Source organism: Stylophora pistillata, chromosome 3, assembly GCF_964205215.1.
Source record: "Stylophora pistillata chromosome 3, jaStyPist1.2, whole genome shotgun sequence".
Taxonomy (NCBI): Eukaryota; Metazoa; Cnidaria; class Anthozoa; order Scleractinia; family Pocilloporidae; genus Stylophora; species Stylophora pistillata.
Window position 1 is genome coordinate 42,544,696 of NC_142521.1, and position 18,769 is coordinate 42,563,464.

Genomic DNA, 18,769 nt, shown 5'->3' on the forward strand with positions numbered 1-18,769 from the left:
GTCGTGACGTGCATTTCTCCGAAATCAGCGAACACTGTTCAAATAGTAAATTAACCACACAGTTAAGAACGAAATGTCTCAAAATTGACTCGATCCGTGTTTGAACTTTAACTCGCTTTAATTTGAGGGCGGTACATGTTCTGTTCTGAAATAAATGATGATCTGATTCTTCATGTGTATATGTGCAAGAAACCACTTAGGTTCACTTAGCGAGACGAAATGTCTTCTGTGTTTTCCCGGAGGTAAAAGTTTTGTTTTGCGAACAAACGCTGCCACCGAAGCTTCACCCACAACTCTCCTGTCTCTCAATTTATCACCCTCCTTGTGCCTTTCAGGCTAGGAGAGGTAAATCATGTCTTAACATCAAACATGCAATAACTGCAGTGACTTTCAGTATTTAAGTAATTACTTCATCACAGTGGGATATATAAAGCGCGCAATACTCAATTTAGGTGAAATAAGCGAGCTTGAAATTCCTTTTCTGTGTTTAAATTGATTCCTACAGCCTACCCACTAATGATACTGTGAAAGGTGCAAAACCTTCTGTTTTATTCGGAGTGACGCAAAAACCGATCAGATCGTTTGCTAGTATTCAGTAAGGTCAGTTAGTCTCACTGGAAAACATTTCCAACCGCCTTGTGAATCAGTTACATCTGCAGAATATTGCACTTAGAGATAATGTTCATTCGCGAGCAAAACTGTATATAATCCGACCTCTTGTAGAACAGTCAGCGCATCAAAGCTGCGAAAAACGTATGTCAAATTGTTTGTTTTCACGAGCGCGTTTTCTGAGAAACTACTTCTTTAGGCGAGGCATAATTACGTACATCTTACCGAATTCTTAGTGGGCAAGCCCAAAAGTTAAACAATACACATCTTGGTTTGAGGAAAATAACAAAGAAGGTTTTAAGAAACGCCCTAAAGACAAAACCGTTCTATCTGGGAATTTGGTTGCTCCTCGTGATAGTCTTATGATTACCGGTTTATTGTTCCTGTTTAGTCCCGTGCCTGGTTCAGTATTATATGCCACACTTTATTCCGTTTAGGCTAAAGTCCACTCTGGAGTCTTGCTGAAGCTTGCTCTACTACGCAGTGAAATTCTGAGCGCTGTATGTGAAGTCTCGTGAACTTCTGCAGTTGATGATACCATAGTTTGGCTCCGATTCCGGATTCGTTTCATCAAAGGTGAGAAATCTGACGGTGTGGTTTGCCATTACATAATTTTTTTATGAAGAGTCATACTTTGATGTGATCAAAAACACTAACACTCGTAATTTAGGTTTATTTTGTACTTCGTTAAATTATATGTTATTTCTTACCCTCACTCAGCAAGATTTTAATTTAGTTGCTTTTTCGAACGCTTGAGAACTTTTTGGCTTAGCTGGGCGATTGCGTGACTTTCCAAAAGTTAACGGAAGTACTCATTATAAATGCAGCTCTTTCCAGGAATCATTGCGCCTTCGGAGAAGAGCGAAAACAAAAGAAAAACAGTATTTACATACATTCCCATATCTTGGTGCTTAAAATAGATTTGTTATTGTCAAAATGTGGGAGTTTCCCTCGTTCAAAGATGTATAAAAAGTTCGTCCCGGGATCATCGTAAGAAACACCAACTTACTCGCGATGCAAAACGAAAACGTTTGGCAAAATTTAAACGCAGCAATGTTTTCTGCTTGCGACGGTAGATTTCAACAACGTTGTTTTAATCCCCTCATGTCAGCAGCCTTTAGTCACGACTCTGGCAAAGAAGTAAGTACAACACGAACGTTTTTTAAAAGTTCAGAGTCTATCGTCATGAAGACCATTCGGAAGACATTTTGGGTGTAAGAAACTTCCCAAAACTGTCCCCCTCGCAATGGTAGACTGCTAGAAGAAAAACAGTACGGTATTGAAAGTTAAGAAATGATTGTTGAGAACGTTTCATATTGGTAATGCTGTCATTTTCGAATTGATCGTGGTGCGTAAATTAACTAGTTTAGCTCGCATTGTAACCTTGTCCCCACAGCTCATCTTGGTTGTAGTGCAGACAGGAAAAATTTGGTACGGACGATTGATAGTCATTCACCTGTAACAATAATTAGGCTCAACTCAGCTTGTGTGGGCAGAAAATTGTTTTCAAGACGTGGCAAATTCTAAGAATTGTCCTACCTGTAAATTTTAGGAAAAGTATAAATTTTAAAGGGATACGCCTGGACCCTGTCATCGAACCATTGTGTATTTGGCGTCTATGGTATACGGTCCACTAACTTCACCGTTCGCTTGCAAGGAGATTTTTACTATCGTTAGATTGTTCTTCAAATGTATCTTTTTTTTTTCCTGTCTTTAGTCGTCGTTCCTCACTGGTTTGATAACAAAAGACAGAAGTCTAGAAATGGATGGTTGTGATGGAGCTGGTGATGTGATTAAGGAGGGACTGAAGCGAAAAATCACGCAAAAGCATTTGGAAAATGGTACAGCGATACCGAAGATAGAGGCGAAGAAGAAAGAGCCAGCAACACCAGTAAGTACTGTAATAACAACTAAATTGTAAATTATTGTTTGGGAAAAACCGAAAGACTGCTTTTTTTTTTTTTTTTTTTTCTTACATCGAGCGACGTTTCGAGTTTGTACCGAGACAAACGAGCGATGACAACATATATTTTATTCCACGGGGATTTCAGAAAACCGTTCAAAAGAGGCCCGACGTACGAACAGTTTTAAACCGGTCGTTCTGAATGTAACCAGTCTAGAACTTACCTCCTTTTCTTAAGTCACATAAATGCTGTCGCTATCTAAACTAAATTCCCCGCTACTTAATACCGTTTAGATATCGGTGGAGATATATTTTCTATACAAACTAGTTGTAGTATAGTTTCCTTCCTACGGGTAATTACAATTTCCTACCAAGAGATAACAAAAATGTTTTTCAGAAATGAAAGATTTCCGAAACTGAAATAGTTTGTGGTTCCTCGTGAGGTTCAGATAAAGAACTCGTGAAAGAAATGTTACAAGACCTAATTTCAGTTTTGAATATTCATTTAAAGGGATCATCCTGCCATCTATTTCGTTTTCAGTTTGAGCGGTAAAATTTGTTCAACCAGCTCATTATTTTCTGTTGTTGGAAAAACGTTTTCTATAAGTTGGATATATCAACAAAGTTGAAATGGTAAATTGGCCACCGTAACGATTACAAAAGCTGACGTTTCGAGCGTTAGCCCTTCGTCGGAGCGAAGGACGAAGGGCTAACGCTCGAAACGTCAGCTTTTGTAATCTTTACGGTGGCCAATTTACCATTTCAACTTTGTTGATATATCCAAATTATTTCGTTACTCCCACCGACGCAGCCCCAAACAGTTTCTTTAGAAACTATCAGCCTTTTTTTCGTTTTTTTAAAAGTGTTACGCAATTGGTAGAACTTGGGGGAGGGCAGGGGGCTAGCTCATAAATAATTTCCTATTTTAAAATTTTATGTTGTGATCACTAGGTATTTTTAACTCGGCACTTCTCAGAACCATTTTCATATACACTCTTAACTTGTGACTTTTGCGTTTTTGTATTTCAGAGAAGCAAAGAAGAAGATCCAGAGGTTATAAAAAAGCGGAGAGAGCGAAATAAAATCGCAGCGACTAAATGCCGTAAGCGAAAGAGAGAGAGAATCGAAAAACTAGAAAAGGTAAAAACCCCTTTCTACTGCCGCAACAGACGTGAGGGTAATTCAAAGATCGTTTAATCATGGAATACTCATTTTAAATCTTTTGGATCTTTTTATTCTGCCTGATTTATTGTTGAAACAGAATTTCTTCGTCATAGCCATGAAGGGGGCGTGTAACTTTCTGATCGTAAAGAGGCGTTAAATTCCTGTTCCTCTCTTGTATATACATAGATCTCGTTGCAATGTGGCGATCGATTGGAAAAATTTGGTATACAAGAACCGCCTGTAAAGAGAAACTCCCTTTTTAAAACCTTCCGACTAAGAGCTTGAATTTATTTTTGTATCAAATCAAATCAAAGAGGTCTGAGTATCACTGAGTGGTATAAAGTTAAATTGATATTAATATTTTTTTTCTTCTTCGTTTCTAGAAAACAAAAAACCTGGAGGAAACAAAGAGGAAGAAATTACAAGAAAGAGCGATACTTTTGGCAGAGCTGCGTCGATTGTCCACGGCTCTGAAAAATCACTGTTGCAAACTTGCGCCATTAACATCTGTGGGAGACTGTGGACGTACAAATCAATCAATGTCTTCATTACCGAATGTAGCACTTTTTAATTCTTTCCAATGTACGGAAACTTCGATGGATGTTAACTTCCTTTCATCTACGTCTGGAGTAGCAAGACTCCTGCAATAAGTGACATTACTAAATAGAAAACAGTTTGTGGCCATATGCAACAGACGTGACATTATTTTGAAACTTACATTAAGCTTTTAACATGTTAAACAATTCATATCTTGAAGATGTACTTATACCGGCTCTAATTTCTTCGGATTTCCGAAGATATCGTAAATTTTAAGGATTAATTGACTAAATTCCCTCTACGGTATTTTCACTATCGTTGTGGAAGTTGAACCCATAAAATTTTTACCGCTTTGTCATTTTGTAACAAGGTAGGTAAGATGCCTCGCATGTACTGTTCACTTTGAAAACTACCTACCTAGCCCCGCAATTCTACCAGACTTCAGTGATTAAATAAACTGGTTCATGACATATTTCCCGCGATTGTTAAATCTATAATACTTAAATCCCAGCAATAAACTACCATTTTCTTCCCCTTCCTCCCCACTGACATGCAGGTAGAAACTTAGAGAAAGTAACTCATGTTACCAATACTTGATCCGTTCTTTGTTTTGGTCGATAAACGAGCAAAAAAATGAAAGATTAGCGCCTCGGTGTCGTCGTAAAAGTTGTCAACTAGTTCGTTATCTGTTCGAGCATAAAACTTGAAAATTTCAAAAAAAAAATGTCATAGTAAGCGTAATCACCCTTTGAACTTTAGTTTATTTCGTGACGATCATCTTGTCGAGAGTTTTGGGACTACCGTAAAGCCATCTGTTTTGTGTGACCGTTCCCACAATAGTACTCGTTGTGAAGGTACGATAACCTGTGCAGAAGTCATTAACCGAGTTAACTGAGTATTGAACGAATATACATTAATACCAGTTATTTGCTCGCTTTCATTTAGTTCAGTCGGTATATATGAGAGCTCCACAAAACGGGTCTTTATTTTCACAAAGACACAAACCATGCGATCAGTCGACCCTGGCGAAGCCTTATCGGCAAAAGTTAAGGTCTCCGACAAAATTTCTTGGAGTCTGTGAACCTATTATTGTTGTTGTTATCATCATACCGTTATTCTCGTGGTTATTATCATCACTTTTATTATTGATACCATAATAATCCCAATCTGAGCAACTGCGCACCTATGATACATCACCATCATAATCATTAGTTCAAAACATATTCTCACTGGAGCGGTCTTGTCAGAAGGTTGTACTGTTACTGTTAAGTTCAAATTATCAACTATAATCTAATAAAAAGTTTTAAACATCATATTTAGTTCGCGTGTGGGTAGATCCTCGCGAAACAGAGAGCGTCCATAACTGGAGCTCTCTGTCTTGTTTTTCTGCTTAGGGAGATGATCTTTCTGGCTTTGTAACTGGTAGCATAAAGGTGACAATGTCGTGCGCGGACGTTTTGTACAACTGCGTATATCACAAATTAAACAGGATCCATTGAAACAATCATTGATCCAAAATACCACCAAAGCGATGCCTCATGCTGCAATACTGCTGCAACGTTGAAAATTTTCTTTTACAAGAGGAAATCTTTAAGGAATAGCTCACCAGGTTATGGGAACGAATAAACAAGAGAGGTAAAGACGATAAGCATGTTAAATTAAAAACGGATGTTAAATGGGGATCATGAAAAATTTAAGCCGGGATTTACGAGATCGATAAACTGCGATACGGATAGTTTTAAAGTCCTCGCTGAGCAGTAGGCGTGAAATTTAGGTGCTTGCGTAAGAGTCATAAATTTAGTATGATATCTGAAGTGTCCACAAGCGGTATGAATGATATTGTACTTGACCTGAGCGCGGAAAGCGGAAATTGATACGAGTTAACTGGCGACTAAAGCTCGGTTGCTTTAGTCGCCAGTTAAAAAGTGAAGCCTAACTGTAAAAAAAGAAAAGGGAAATTAAAACTTTAATTGCGATTGCCCTAATTATACTGACTACTTCTGAGGTTCTCTTCGTTGTGCACGGAACTTTTGTATCATTTCAACGGGGTTCTGGGAATGTTGCCATAAACAGAGCTCTTCTGTTTATAGTTTTCTCGGAGCCTCAGAAGGATATGGCATTTTTGTTTCGTTCTGCAAAACGTTTGCATCGCTCATTCGCAGACTTCTTGCGGCCTAGCGCTATACTATGCAAAGCGACAAACACTGAAATTTGGGATGTTTCAGAGGAAGTCATTCACTCGCAGGGATAAACCCCAAAGACAACCTTTGGCTAATATCCGTAAAGGAAAAAATAAAGCTAAAAGACAACTTGTGAGATTTTCAGTATTAGACGACTGAGGAAAGCGTTATGTTAAATTACCTTGCACATTGGGATCCTTACCGCAGATTAACGACACTTTATTTTTCTAAATTTCGTTTATTAAATCTTGGGCTTTTTGGCACGAACTATTACGAAAGTGTTTCGCCTCAACAAGTTCCGGTCATTCATTGCCCATGCTTCTTTGCGAGCGCAATACATGTGTCACGCAACACGACTAGACAATGATCGCCGACAAAGAGTGACTTGTAATCAAAATGCAGCTTCAAACTATTGACTAATTTAGTGAAAAAAAAAAACAAAAAAAAACAAAAAACGACAGCATCTTAGGCTTTTCTTTTTGCTTATTTACAAGAGAAATCATTCTTCAAGCGTAATACATCAAATTGGCTTTCTTTTTGGCATTCACTTCCATAATTCCATCCATGTAATCTTCATGGATTACCTCGGTGGCTTCACGACGCAAAGCGATCATGCCCTGAAAAAGAACAAGTGATCAAAACAACTCTGAAACAATAGTTTAATACATAAGCAGAAAAAGAGATATAAAAAGACAGCTGAATAAGTAAAGGGAACAGAGGAGCGGTCTGATTAGTATCCTACAAACAACTTGTCACGAATAAAAAAATATCTCGAACACCGCATTTGAAGCCATACATCTTCATATTATCCCGCCCTATTCAGGATTAAAATGTTCTTGTGTACAATTTTACATCTCAAAATAGATTTATAAAAATAAAAAAAAAAACAGATGTGAGGGAATGCTAGATAGTTATTTTGGACAAGAAAATAATCCACTGTACCTTTCAAATGGTAAAATAAATTTAATTAAAAAAATTTTATCAGGTGTCAATTGTTTGTTATTTCTTTTCCTTCAACGCGTGAAAAACTGTTTCTGACAACTGCCAAGTACGGGAATTTTCCAGACATAATAACTTAACATATCCTCACAATTAACTTAAAGATTATCTAAAAAAATTTCTGAACAGAAAAGAAAGATGGTGCAGATAGGAAAGAGAATCTGAGTTTCCTAGAAGGATTCGAACTCGCGAAGATTCACAAAAAGAGAGCTTGATTGAAACTTACTGCCTCGACACAAACAGCTTTCAACATGGCCCCGTTGTAATCGTCAGTACACCGTGCTAACTCATCGAAGTTCACATCAGGACTGTGGAAAGATAGAAAAACTTTCATCTTCGTAACAAAACATCAAAACAGGACAATTAAGAAAACCGCATTTGTGATGACGACTCTCCGGTTCAAAGAACACCCGTTCCTGGTTTTTAACTTTTCCGACGTCCATACATGGAGCTAGCTCCATTTTAAAAATATTCCACAATTCAATCGTCGCCCGGCGCTTTAAAATTGAAAAAGCTGAAGTTTATAAGAGAGGCGTAGCAGCAGGGGAAACCACAGTGGGTCTAGAGTCACGCCACAAATTTAAAGGGCTACCCACGCAAAATCCCAGCGGTTGGGGGGGAGGGGACATTCCCCTATGAAAATTACCGCGGTTTTCAACGAAACCTCTCTGTAAAAGGTACCAGAGTCTCATTTTTCGGGGTGCCGTCCAAATTCACTTTGACACTCTATTAAACAAAGTCTGAATGTTCAATCTACAGATTCCACCACCACGACAAGTACCAAACAAATGGACGCAAAGAACACTTAGTATTATCCTATTCAATTCAATGAACAAACGAGACAGTTACTGCTAGAGGAAGTTTCCGGTGGGCATGTTCTCACCTGACGTTCATTTTTCTGGAGTGGATCTGCATGATTCGTGCCCTCGCTTCCTGATCGGGGTTCGGTAGTTCAATTTTCCTGTCTAAACGGCCTGGAAACGCAAGTTTTATGCATAATCAGCCAAGCTCACAATGCATGCATCTTTCTCGTACTCTTGAGCGTTATTATTTATTCTACACTTGTTTGTGAAAGGAAAAAGTAAAAAAAAAAATAAAGGAGAAAAAAAAGTTAACAAAACAAAAAAAGGTTACCCAAATGAAAAGAAAACATCAATTAACCTCAGACCTTCGGATTCCGCGCTCCGATGCTCTACCACAGAGACTCAAATCGTGAGCAAGGCCCATCACAAAGTTCATATGTGACACGCATACTGCTACGGTCGGCAGTGTCTGAGGTCTGAGGTTCCATTCCTCATGGGGACTCAGAACTTTTTCCTTTTTGTTTTTCTTTGTCCCACGCAAACTTACCATTTTTCTTATCAATTAAGTTCTAGCAAAAAAGTGACGAAATTAAGATTCAAACCTGATCTCAATAACGCTGGATCCAGAATGTCCACACGATTCGTGGCAGCTACGACCTGAAATTGCGAGTAAGAACAAAGTAGAAAAAAACAGGAAAACAATTCAATAAACATGGACAAATTGCAAAACTGCAACAATAAAAGGATTAAACGGGGGCAATTTCAAAAAATTCATATGTCTACTCTCAGAGCAATCAATATTAAATTTCTCCTTGCAATATCACCTCTAAATCCCACATTTAAGGTCAGGAGAATAAAGGAAATGATCACTAACTGAAGAAAATCTTGATTGGTAAACAAATTCTCCGTGCCAATAGCAAGAGAAATAGAGAGAGAGCCCGAAGGAGAGTATTCCTGCTGATGCTATGGTGTACTGGGTTGAAAAATCGTCTCCAAATTACCTAGTCTCCCTCGCAGCCGTTTTTTTCGGATGTCACGCAACGCTCACCGCAAGGAAAATAAGAAAGGGAAGTAGTTCGGTTGTCAGCAGCCGTTCTTTTTGGGGGCAGCGTTGCGTGACATCCGAAAAAACGGCTGCAAGGTAGACTATAAATAACCCAGCATTAATCTAACTTGATTTTACCTTGATATCATGATGTGAGCTAAATCCATCTAGCTGATTAAGCAACTCCAACATTGTCCTTTGCACCTGAGAAAAAAAATAAAGTAACAGAAAAATAAGGATCTTGCTAAATATAATAATAATAATAATAATAATAAAATATTTATATAGCGCCTATCATTTTCAGTGCTAAGTGCTTTACAATGCAATTCCTTCCTGCTACATTAACGGTAACTGAAAGTTGTTCACCAGCAGACACACATCCACTTGTTCCAGATGATTAAAAGCCACACACACAACTAACAACAATCAGTTCAATCACAGAGTGAAAACTACATCAGTTCTATATATGTAGGTGTTCAGAATTTCAAATCTTGATCAAATCTCCTCCTCAACATAATTTGAACGACTTACCTCTCTGTCGCCAGCTTTTTCACTGTCAAATCTCTGTTGAAAAGACGACAAAAATAGCAGCATTTACTACTATAACTTTTGTAATATTTATCGCTTTTCAGAAAAACGATCCAAAAAATCAGTCAAAGATAATGCATAATATTAGTTTCTCCATTAAAATTAATTTCCTGGAACTGATTTACACACTGTGGTGAATGTGCAACGTTGACGAAAAAACCAAGGCCATGCTCACAATACTTTCCTCTTGAAAACAGCATGGAAATTGAAAGTGTTCAACATTTGATTAAAAAATTAAATACAAACATTGTCATTGTTACTGATAATTGAATCACAAAAGTCTTGTTGTGTGGGGAAAACCTAGACTTGCAATACAGTGGCACAACTTAAAGCAAGTTAATCTACATCTTAATATAAAACCTTTACCCACCTCCCTTTTAAAAAAAATGTGCACATTTTAAGCCATTTGGAATTGAGTCCAAATCAGCAATAAAAAGCAGAAAACAGCACTTTTTAAGAAAAATTAATAGTGAAACTTTAAGTTTGGTGATAGTAACCACAACAAAAATATAACTTACCTTTGTTCCAATAGCATCCAACTCGTCAATAAATATAATAGCTGGTGTTTTCTCCTTTGCAAGAGCAAATGCATCCCTCACTAGCTTGGCTCCATCACCAATAAACATCTGAAGAGAGAACACAACAAAAATTATTTATTACAGGTGTAACCAAAAACAAAATGGAAAACTGAGCTGGGGAAATAAGGGTCATGAGAAATAGGGATTCAAAAATAATTATGCATTTACCTGAACAAGTTGAGGACCTGCCAACTTTAGAAAGGTTGACTGTACAAAGGAAAAATTTAGAAACAGCATGTCTATGAGTGTGTAATAAGCTGGGTTATTAAATTTTCTACTTCCCTGCTGTCCTCAGTATTACATACTGTAGAGTAATTGAAATGTTAGAGTTGTACTTAATGTCACTTTTAGTATATTTATATATCGTGTTAGTAGTTTAAGTAAAATTAGTGCTGTAAGTATTGTTACCAAAATAATTGTAATTAGAATCACATAATCGAAGAAATTCTCGCATTCTGATTAGTTAACAAAGCAAGGTATTTAGCATGGAATTGCAAGTTGAAAACGAGGCTGTGTGATATTGTTTTGCATCTACTGTTTTGCCCTCAGGATAAAAACAAACAAGCTATTTTCCTTTTTTCTTATTTTTTATTTGATAATGTGATTCAAGGAAAATCCATTACCTGATCTGTGAATTCCACATTAAATTGCACTTCAAAACTGATATTGTACTCATCCCTCAGCGATTCATGCGATATCACTTTTTGGGTAGGTAGGTAGGTAAATTTATTTCGATTCGAGATGTACAATGAGCCAGCGAGTTGTACTAAATACATTTGAATATATAAAATTCTACATCTCCAGTCAACTAAAAATATACAGATACTAATATATATAATATAACGAGAATATAAATTACCTAATGTAATATATTTCCTAAAAAAGAAAACATTAATGTGGTAACATGGTTTCTAGTAACTAGTAAAGCATTATCACTCGTGATAAGTATACTAAAAATAAATGCTTAACATGAAGAACTAGTAATGTGTAACAGCGTCATGGTAAAAATGCGAGAGATAAATAGCAATGCAGAGGGAAAAAAAAGGAAAAAAAAGGTAGGTAAGATAATTAGATAGTAAAATAAACTAAGATATATAATGAACGGTAGAGCTAACTCTATTGTTCACATATGTTACATTTGCATAATGTGCCACTAGTAAGATTGGTTTTCGATATAGCTTTTTAAAATTTGTTTATGGAGTCAGGTTGCCTGAGTTTAGTAGGGTTCAATATAATGCAACATTCCCTGGTCGCATAATGAAATGTTCTACAGTATTGGTTTTTGAAAGTGAAGTTTGTTTTTGCAAGAAATGTAAGAACATAAGAAAGTCAGTCATGTTAGTATTAAAGGTAATCTATACAGGTAATAATGTGTATATTCAGGTTCAATGCAACTCAAAGACAGACAGAATAGCTCATCACCTTTGTCTGGGCAGCACAAGCTCTAGCCATTAATGTTTTTCCAGTTCCTGGTGGACCATACAATAATACACCTGCAAAAAGAAGAACACAGTTAAAATATAGAGTTACACCAAGTCAAGAAAGGACCTGAATTAACAGACCTGAAAAGAAAGATGGTGGGGTGAGTCTTCAGGGTTTGTGGCATACTACAGCTTGAACTTATCCCAGGTTCTTTTCATTCCACTAATCTATTCGTGTTTTTCTCGTTGCCGTGTTCCTACCAATAACATAGCTCCATTTTCTGCCTTTAAAACCACACACAACCCACAATTCTTCTATTCACTTCGACGAAGGGCTAACAGTTGAAACGTCAGCTTTTGTAATCGTTATGGTGGCAAATTTACCATTTCAACTTTGTTGATATATCCCAACTATGAGCATTAATACTACTTCACATGAGATACTAATCCATTACAAGGAACCACATAGCATTTAATCAGGTTTTCTTGATAATCAACTGGTATTCATTCAAACCCCTTAGTGAAGGGGAAATGTGACAGTAAAGTATCTTTCGACCAATTCACAGACAACAGTTTTCTTTGAAGAACTTTTCTTCACTTTCACACAAATAAAGAAAAAACAATTGGTCTGAGTGTAGGGTATTAATTCATTTACAAAATGAACTGGAGGCAGATGAAATCTTTGAACAGTAACAGGAACATGTACCTTTTGGAGGAGCAATTCCAAGGTTTTCAAATCTCTCTTTATGTGTCATTGGCAGCACAATAGCCTCTACAAGCTGTAAAAAATGCCAATAAATTTGGTTTCAGAGGTTAAATAGAAGAGTTGTTTATTTTTTTCAAGCATAGTAGAGGTAATTTTACAGCATTAGCCATAAAGTGCATCAAGGCATGATGGCCATGAACTTATGCAAAGCTTGAACTAGTCTAACTTTGTCTCTGTTTAGCAACTTATCACTTTTCAGGAAAGAATAATAAAATTTTGTAAAATAATAAAGAACAAAGGGAAAAAACCTAGATATCACTAATTGAAATGAAGAGTTTTCACAAAAATTCTTCGTCTCTTTGTTTATCTGCTTAATCCTTCTACTCCCACGAGTAATCAACACAAAATTCCTTCTGATAACACCAACACAAAATTCCTTCTGATAACACCAACACAAAATTCCTTCTGATAACACCAACACAAAATCAAACAGACAAGTAATGAGAATAAAGAAAAAATATCAATCAGGAGATTGTTACATGTACTTGATCCAAAACCAAATTCTCCAAACTGACATCATAAGAATTGTATGGTTGAAAGTAAGACAAATTACTAATGACATCTTGGGAATAACTGAGTTAATGATTTCTTCACCTCCTGAATTTGCTGATCCAGGCCTCCAATGTCACTGTACTGTTCTGTTGGCCTTTCATCCACCTCCATGGCTTTCACTCGGGAGTCGTATCTGGAAATCAACATAGCACCAGATTCTTAAAATGTTATTGAGAAAACCCTGCATATAAAGAAATTATTGACTATTAGATGGCAAATAACCATTGAGGCACATATTGAAATGACAGTACATTACATCAAGGCTGCCTCATTCAAAGAGCATGGAAATTACGGTATGTTTGATCTCTAGTATTCAAGAAATGATTACAACATCCAAAAATAAATGATATGATACACTATATGCCACAGAAACAATAATTCTGCACTGGTTGGCAAACTGGAAGAAAAATCCTGGTTGACACCAGAGTCAGATACCAGATTATAAATCATTGATTTGTTTAATTCTGCCTGCTCATTTGGCTTGCCCTTGCTCTTATATCAACTACTAAAAATTTTGAAAGGAAAAGTGTTGAGGTAACACCTTAAAATCCAAACCAGTCCAGCTGAGCAGATAGATTTATGATAGGAAGTCCTTACTAGTTAAAACAAACCACTTACTCTGGTGGTAGTTTTTCAAGTATGAGGTATGAATCCTTATTGACACCCTAAAATGATAAAATAGAAAAAAATAAAAACTGATGCAGTGTGGAAGAATAAATAAAGGCAGACATCATCCATGTGCATGATGTAAATTTTAACTTCTGCAAAAACTATAAAATTCAGAATGCTGGAAGTAAAGTGCAGAAGGGAATCAAATGTGCTACACATGCAAGATTCTTTCATAAGTTACCAGAACTTAAAAACATTAATTTTTAGAAATATATCATGTATTAACAGATTTATGCATTCCACTTGCCACTAGGTCCCCTGGAGTTAAATTCTCAGGTTCCACCAGACCAATCACAGGTAAGAAGTATGTCTGCAAGAAAGAGATAAATCGAGTTCATTGGCATAAATTTAAATAACAGTTTGATATGGTTAGATATTCTAGTCTTCTCGGATAGGGACGAATAAATGGAGGTCCTGTCTCCTGCAGGGTTGAGGCAGGAGACATTAATTTCCCACACACGAGATTACTGTGTGATGGATGTCCTCCCCTGGGTGGGATGGGTGGGTTTACAGAGGGCCATGTGTTAGAAAACTCTTTACTGGGTTAATCACATATTTACCCTCTTGAAATAAAAAACATTGTATTGTATTGTACTGCTGCAAAGAAATTTTAATACCTTTTAATATTACAAATACTATCTACATGATTAAGATGGTTTATGTTTTGCCACAAAATCGGGTCGTTACAAATAAATAATAATATGTTTGTCAATAATCTGGAGTGTGATGGCTTTGATTCACTTAGAAGACACTGACAGGTCAATCCCACAGTCACTTAACATGAGATTATCACAAACTCCATATACCATAATTAATCTACAAAATAAAAAATTAATAGTCCATAAAAATCTGAAAAAGAACAAACAATTTCATTAAGGCCTCCAAAGAAAGGCCTGCATTGTGGAGACTTCTTCTCAATCTGGTGACTTGAAAGTACATCTCATGCAAGTTCTAGTTCTAGTTGCCGCATTCCTTACAGTAATACCCATCTCACTTAAGTGTATTCTGTCAATGTACCATATCATTTGGGGCTCATAGAACAAGATATTTCATTAATTTACCTGTCTTGTTGAAGTTTTGATGACTGCACATTTGCCTTTTCGCTGTGAATCCAAATCAACATTGGCACCATCTTCTTCAGCCTACAGACAATTCAACACATTTGCATATAGTGATGGCAAATTAAGAAAAAACTTTCAAAGGACAAGGATAACATGATATGATAGCCAAACAAAGTATCTAGATACAGTTAATATACCTTTACAAAGGAAACTGCCTCTAACTGAGCATTCAATTGGTGTCTTACCCACAGTTATATCTAAAATTGAGCTTTAACATTTTTGCATATGAATAAGACTGAATTTTATTTCTAGTAGGTAAAATAGAGTTAAAAGTAAAACTTACATTGTCTTGAGGATCTACATCAAGAAGCTGTTGTAGGAATTAAAGAAATGACTGAGTTTTTAGATTCCACCAAATTATGGAGAAAAAAATTTTTACTTTGAGTGTGGAAATCGGTATCTTGGGTTCTTGGGCGGAGAGGTAAGTTTAACAAACTCAGTGCCCCTCCAGTGGCATAAACCAAAAAAAAAAATGTCATTCAAATTTGAAAAAATAGACACTGAGCCTAAAACAACTGAAACAACTGAAAGAGAAAAATTCTTACCTCAATTACATTAGACACAAGGTATGGAAGTGTTTTGTTAACTTTTATTTTCTCTGAATTTTCCTGAGTGAACAAAATACCATGATTGTTACTTTCGTCTGCATGTATTTTATTAATATACATAAAACGGCAAAGTAATTTTCACAATTAATATATAATTAATCGAACTGGTAAACAGATACACTTTACCTTTATCTTCTCTTTCATTGCCTGCTGTTCATGGTTAATTCTCATGATTTCACTTTTCATAATCTGTAAAAGAAAAATAATGAATTAAAGTGAGGCACACGACTGACTAAATAATTTCATAATAATTTTTCTGACTGAGAAAGCACAAAATTCGACTTAGCCTCGAAACTAAAATTTTGTGGCACAAAGACATGCGTCTGTTGTTGTTTTTTTATGGTGCCATGATATCGAGCCAATTTCACCATAGTTTCTGAGACTGAGTGTGCCTTAAGAAAAGACACCTTACCTTAATTTCATTGTCTAAAAGTCGAGCTCGTCCGACAATTTCGTCTGTCTGCATTCGAAGAACTTCCTCGTCGATTTCCTATTAAAAATAAAAAAAAACATTTCCAAAAGATCTTTAAACGTTTTAAAAACGATCATAGAAGATAAAAACTCTCCACAAAAGCCATGGACGTGAAAAATACCTCGCTATCTTCCCATATCGCTTTGTCCTCGAGGGCCGCCATGTTGTTTCGCTGAGTAATCGTTCTCGTCCCATGCTCCCAACCGAAGGACTCGACCTGTTCTTTCTCTTTTCAAATTCACTGCTTCGTCTAATCAAATTCGAATTTGAACTCTGAGAGCAAGGTGTTATGGAGCTCTGAGCCCTGAAGTATTTCACTCTTTTGTTCTTTATCTCTAGCTTGACTTTTATTCATTTTGGTTTGTTAAACCCCTAAACTGCGCTGCATAGAGATATGTCAGATACACATCCATTGAGGAATACATTTACGTTTGGCGTCCTTTCTATTATCGTTCCCATTTCCTTTTCAGTCTTTTAAATAGCCTTTAAATTCAAGATTTTTTCTTTAATTCAAGCATGAAAGGAAAAAACTCTACGCTTTCCTTTTCCTTAGTTTTCTTTTTTAATATCGTATAAGCCTGATTTTGCTCTTACGGCGAGGACGTTTGATTTAAAAAATTAGAGCTTTTTTCATTCTATACAGTAACCAAGTGATTTTTTGCTCCTTCCACTTTTATTCCTATAAGAGATAAATCTGGGCATTGGTCGATTTTTCTTTAAACACTAAGATACACCACTTTCGTACAACTAGAACTTTCATGCTTTCCCGTCCATACATTTTGTCCTTCTTTTTTCCCTCATCACTGTTTACTCGCTTTTGTGGGCTCAGTCTTCCTGTAATGTGCTATTTCTCTCTCTTCCGAACAGTGCATTAAATATGTGAACAAATCTAAGTTTGCTAAGATATGAATATAAATATATCTAGGACTTTTAAAACACTCTAGTAATTTCTTGTGGCTTCCCAACAACCATTTCGCTGTAGCAGTCTTTCAAAACCACGTCTCCATGGTAACATCTATGACTTTTCAGTGTCAAATTTATTTTTCACGCGCGATCAACAGCGCCAGGCGCGATTGAGAAAAATGGACAGTAAAATTATTGTAACCTATCACCCACGCTGTGGGTACTATTACAATATCAAGACAAGTGATCAAATTGTTCCAATTATACCGGATCTTGGGGTATCGCGCAGAAGTGTTTTTGATGAAGTTCAGACACCGGCGTACAAGTAAGTTGATAAAACATTCGTAAAAGAACGATGTGATGTTAAGACGGATTTGATCTGCGTCAGTCTTATCAGAGAAGCCTTGCTCCGAATGATTGCACGAAATATTTACTTCTCAGTAATGGTATAAAATTGGATATCTTAAGATGTTCTGCTATCCCGAATCCATAGTCCTTGCGGGCGACCAGATCGCAGAAGCTTTCTAACACATTGGCGAGGTCGATTTTTTGCAAGCCCTTCAGCTTTTGAGTTTTATTAGCAAAATATTCTAAATGTTTATGAGTGATCAACTTTCTTGCTGTGGTTTGTTTTTACATTCCTAAAAGTTCATAAAGATCAATTCAATTAACTGTCTGTATATTCAGAAAACATGTCAAAAGCAAAGGTCCACTTTAAGATAAACAAAGAAATGTCATCAAGGAAGTACTTAGAAAACAAATTTAGGATGCCTTGACAACAGCAGCAGATAATTTTTTGCTTAAAAGATAGAGAATTTTCATGTTTTTAGATTTAAAATCCGCCCCCTTCAAAAAAAAAAAAAAAAGAACAACTTCGCTGATGTCACATCATTCAATCACTTTATGGAAAGGGTGTCCAGTCTCCTTTGACCTGTGACAAAAATCAAACTTTCCGCCCTCGTTAGGACGTATGCCGCAAGCACTTTAACTATAACTAACTGCTTTATCAAGAAAAGGATGCAACTTTCCTAAGTTTCCGGAACAAGTTTCAGTATGTGTTCTTTCTGAAAACAAAGTCATGAAATCTTACTTCTAAGAGTCCTGGCCTGGAATTGTTGACCTACAGACTTAGATTGACTGAATTTATCAAAAATCTTCTTAAGCTTCTCGCGCAGTCCTAAATCATCTTGCCGTCAGCCTTTTATCAGTGCTGTTGTTTGGGATCATTTGACCACAAGTACAAATCGGTATCAGTTTCCCCACAGTTCTCTTCCAAAAAAAATAATAAGAGTCGCTTTGTTTACGCTTCATCAAAGACGAAAATACATGTGTGCGTTTCGAAGCGTGACCCGGTTGGTTTTTTATTTGCATAAGTCTTCCAGCAATTTTATTGGAGTTGTTGTCGTCTTTTGTCATTCTAATTTTGTTTGCTTTTGTTGGCAGCAAAAACATTTCTGGAGTCTTTAATTATGAGAATCTCTAACGACTCTTTGGTTTGAACAAGTAACTGTTTCTTAAAAAATGGTTGGTTTGTTTAATCAGTCCCAGAAAGTAATGATTACGGACTGATGGTAGTGAGAGATGACAGGTATTTGAAGTTTTGAGTCAGCTTGCCCACAAAAAAAGTAAATACCTGCCGGCCCTGTCTGCTTTTCGTACAGAAATGTAATGTTATTGTCCCATCCTTGGAGTCTCACTTTACAGGGCGCCCCCTCATGTTCCTTGCTCCCTCCGCTCCAGGCCTCGGTCAGTTTGAAGGGTGAAGAACGCTATCCAGTGAATAGCACAGTACGTTTTGTTCACACTTGCCTGCTGGATAGCAATTTATCCGTCGGATAGCTTTAATTTATC

At 36.6% G+C, this 18,769-nt stretch overlaps 3 protein-coding genes across 4 annotated transcripts in view; 2 read left to right on the plus strand and 1 right to left on the minus strand.

Annotated features, from left to right (window-relative positions):
* Positions 1–1,010: 1,010 nt before the first annotated feature.
* On the plus strand, positions 1,011–4,685 carry LOC111331736 (uncharacterized). 2 transcript variants are annotated; one of them, XM_022936906.2, is made up of 4 exons: positions 1,011–1,185; positions 2,327–2,500; positions 3,542–3,652; positions 4,060–4,685. In XM_022936906.2, exons 2-4 carry the CDS (start codon positions 2,372–2,374, stop codon positions 4,324–4,326), a joined length of 507 nt encoding a protein of 168 aa, XP_022792641.2. In that variant the 5' UTR covers positions 1,011–1,185; positions 2,327–2,371; the 3' UTR covers positions 4,327–4,685. The 2 variants fall into 2 exon arrangements, with proteins under 2 accessions (XP_022792641.2, XP_022792639.2); XM_022936904.2 differs by lacking the exon at positions 1,011–1,185 and adding an exon at positions 1,523–1,749.
* A 1,926-nt stretch (positions 4,686–6,611) lies between these two features.
* Positions 6,612–16,224, minus strand: LOC111331744 (26S proteasome regulatory subunit 6A-B). The gene is made up of 19 exons (XM_022936916.2): positions 16,137–16,224; positions 15,956–16,033; positions 15,670–15,732; positions 15,481–15,543; positions 15,219–15,245; positions 14,876–14,956; positions 14,062–14,124; positions 13,764–13,810; positions 13,188–13,278; positions 12,534–12,606; positions 11,829–11,899; positions 10,575–10,613; positions 10,347–10,454; positions 9,772–9,804; positions 9,379–9,444; positions 8,798–8,852; positions 8,276–8,366; positions 7,619–7,700; positions 6,612–7,010 (listed from the first exon to the last, which is right to left on the minus strand). The coding sequence occupies exons 1-19, from the start codon at positions 16,176–16,178 to the stop codon at positions 6,900–6,902; spliced, it is 1,284 nt and encodes a 427-aa protein (XP_022792651.1). The 5' UTR covers positions 16,179–16,224; the 3' UTR covers positions 6,612–6,899.
* An 850-nt stretch (positions 16,225–17,074) lies between these two features.
* LOC111331767 (uncharacterized) overlaps positions 17,075–18,769 on the plus strand; it is a 3,805-nt gene continuing 2,110 nt past the window's right edge. Inside the window, exon 1 of the mRNA XM_022936941.2 lies at positions 17,075–17,243. Within this exon, the coding sequence (XP_022792676.1) occupies positions 17,098–17,243 (146 nt within the window). The 5' untranslated portion in view covers positions 17,075–17,097. The remainder of the gene's footprint in view (positions 17,244–18,769) is intronic.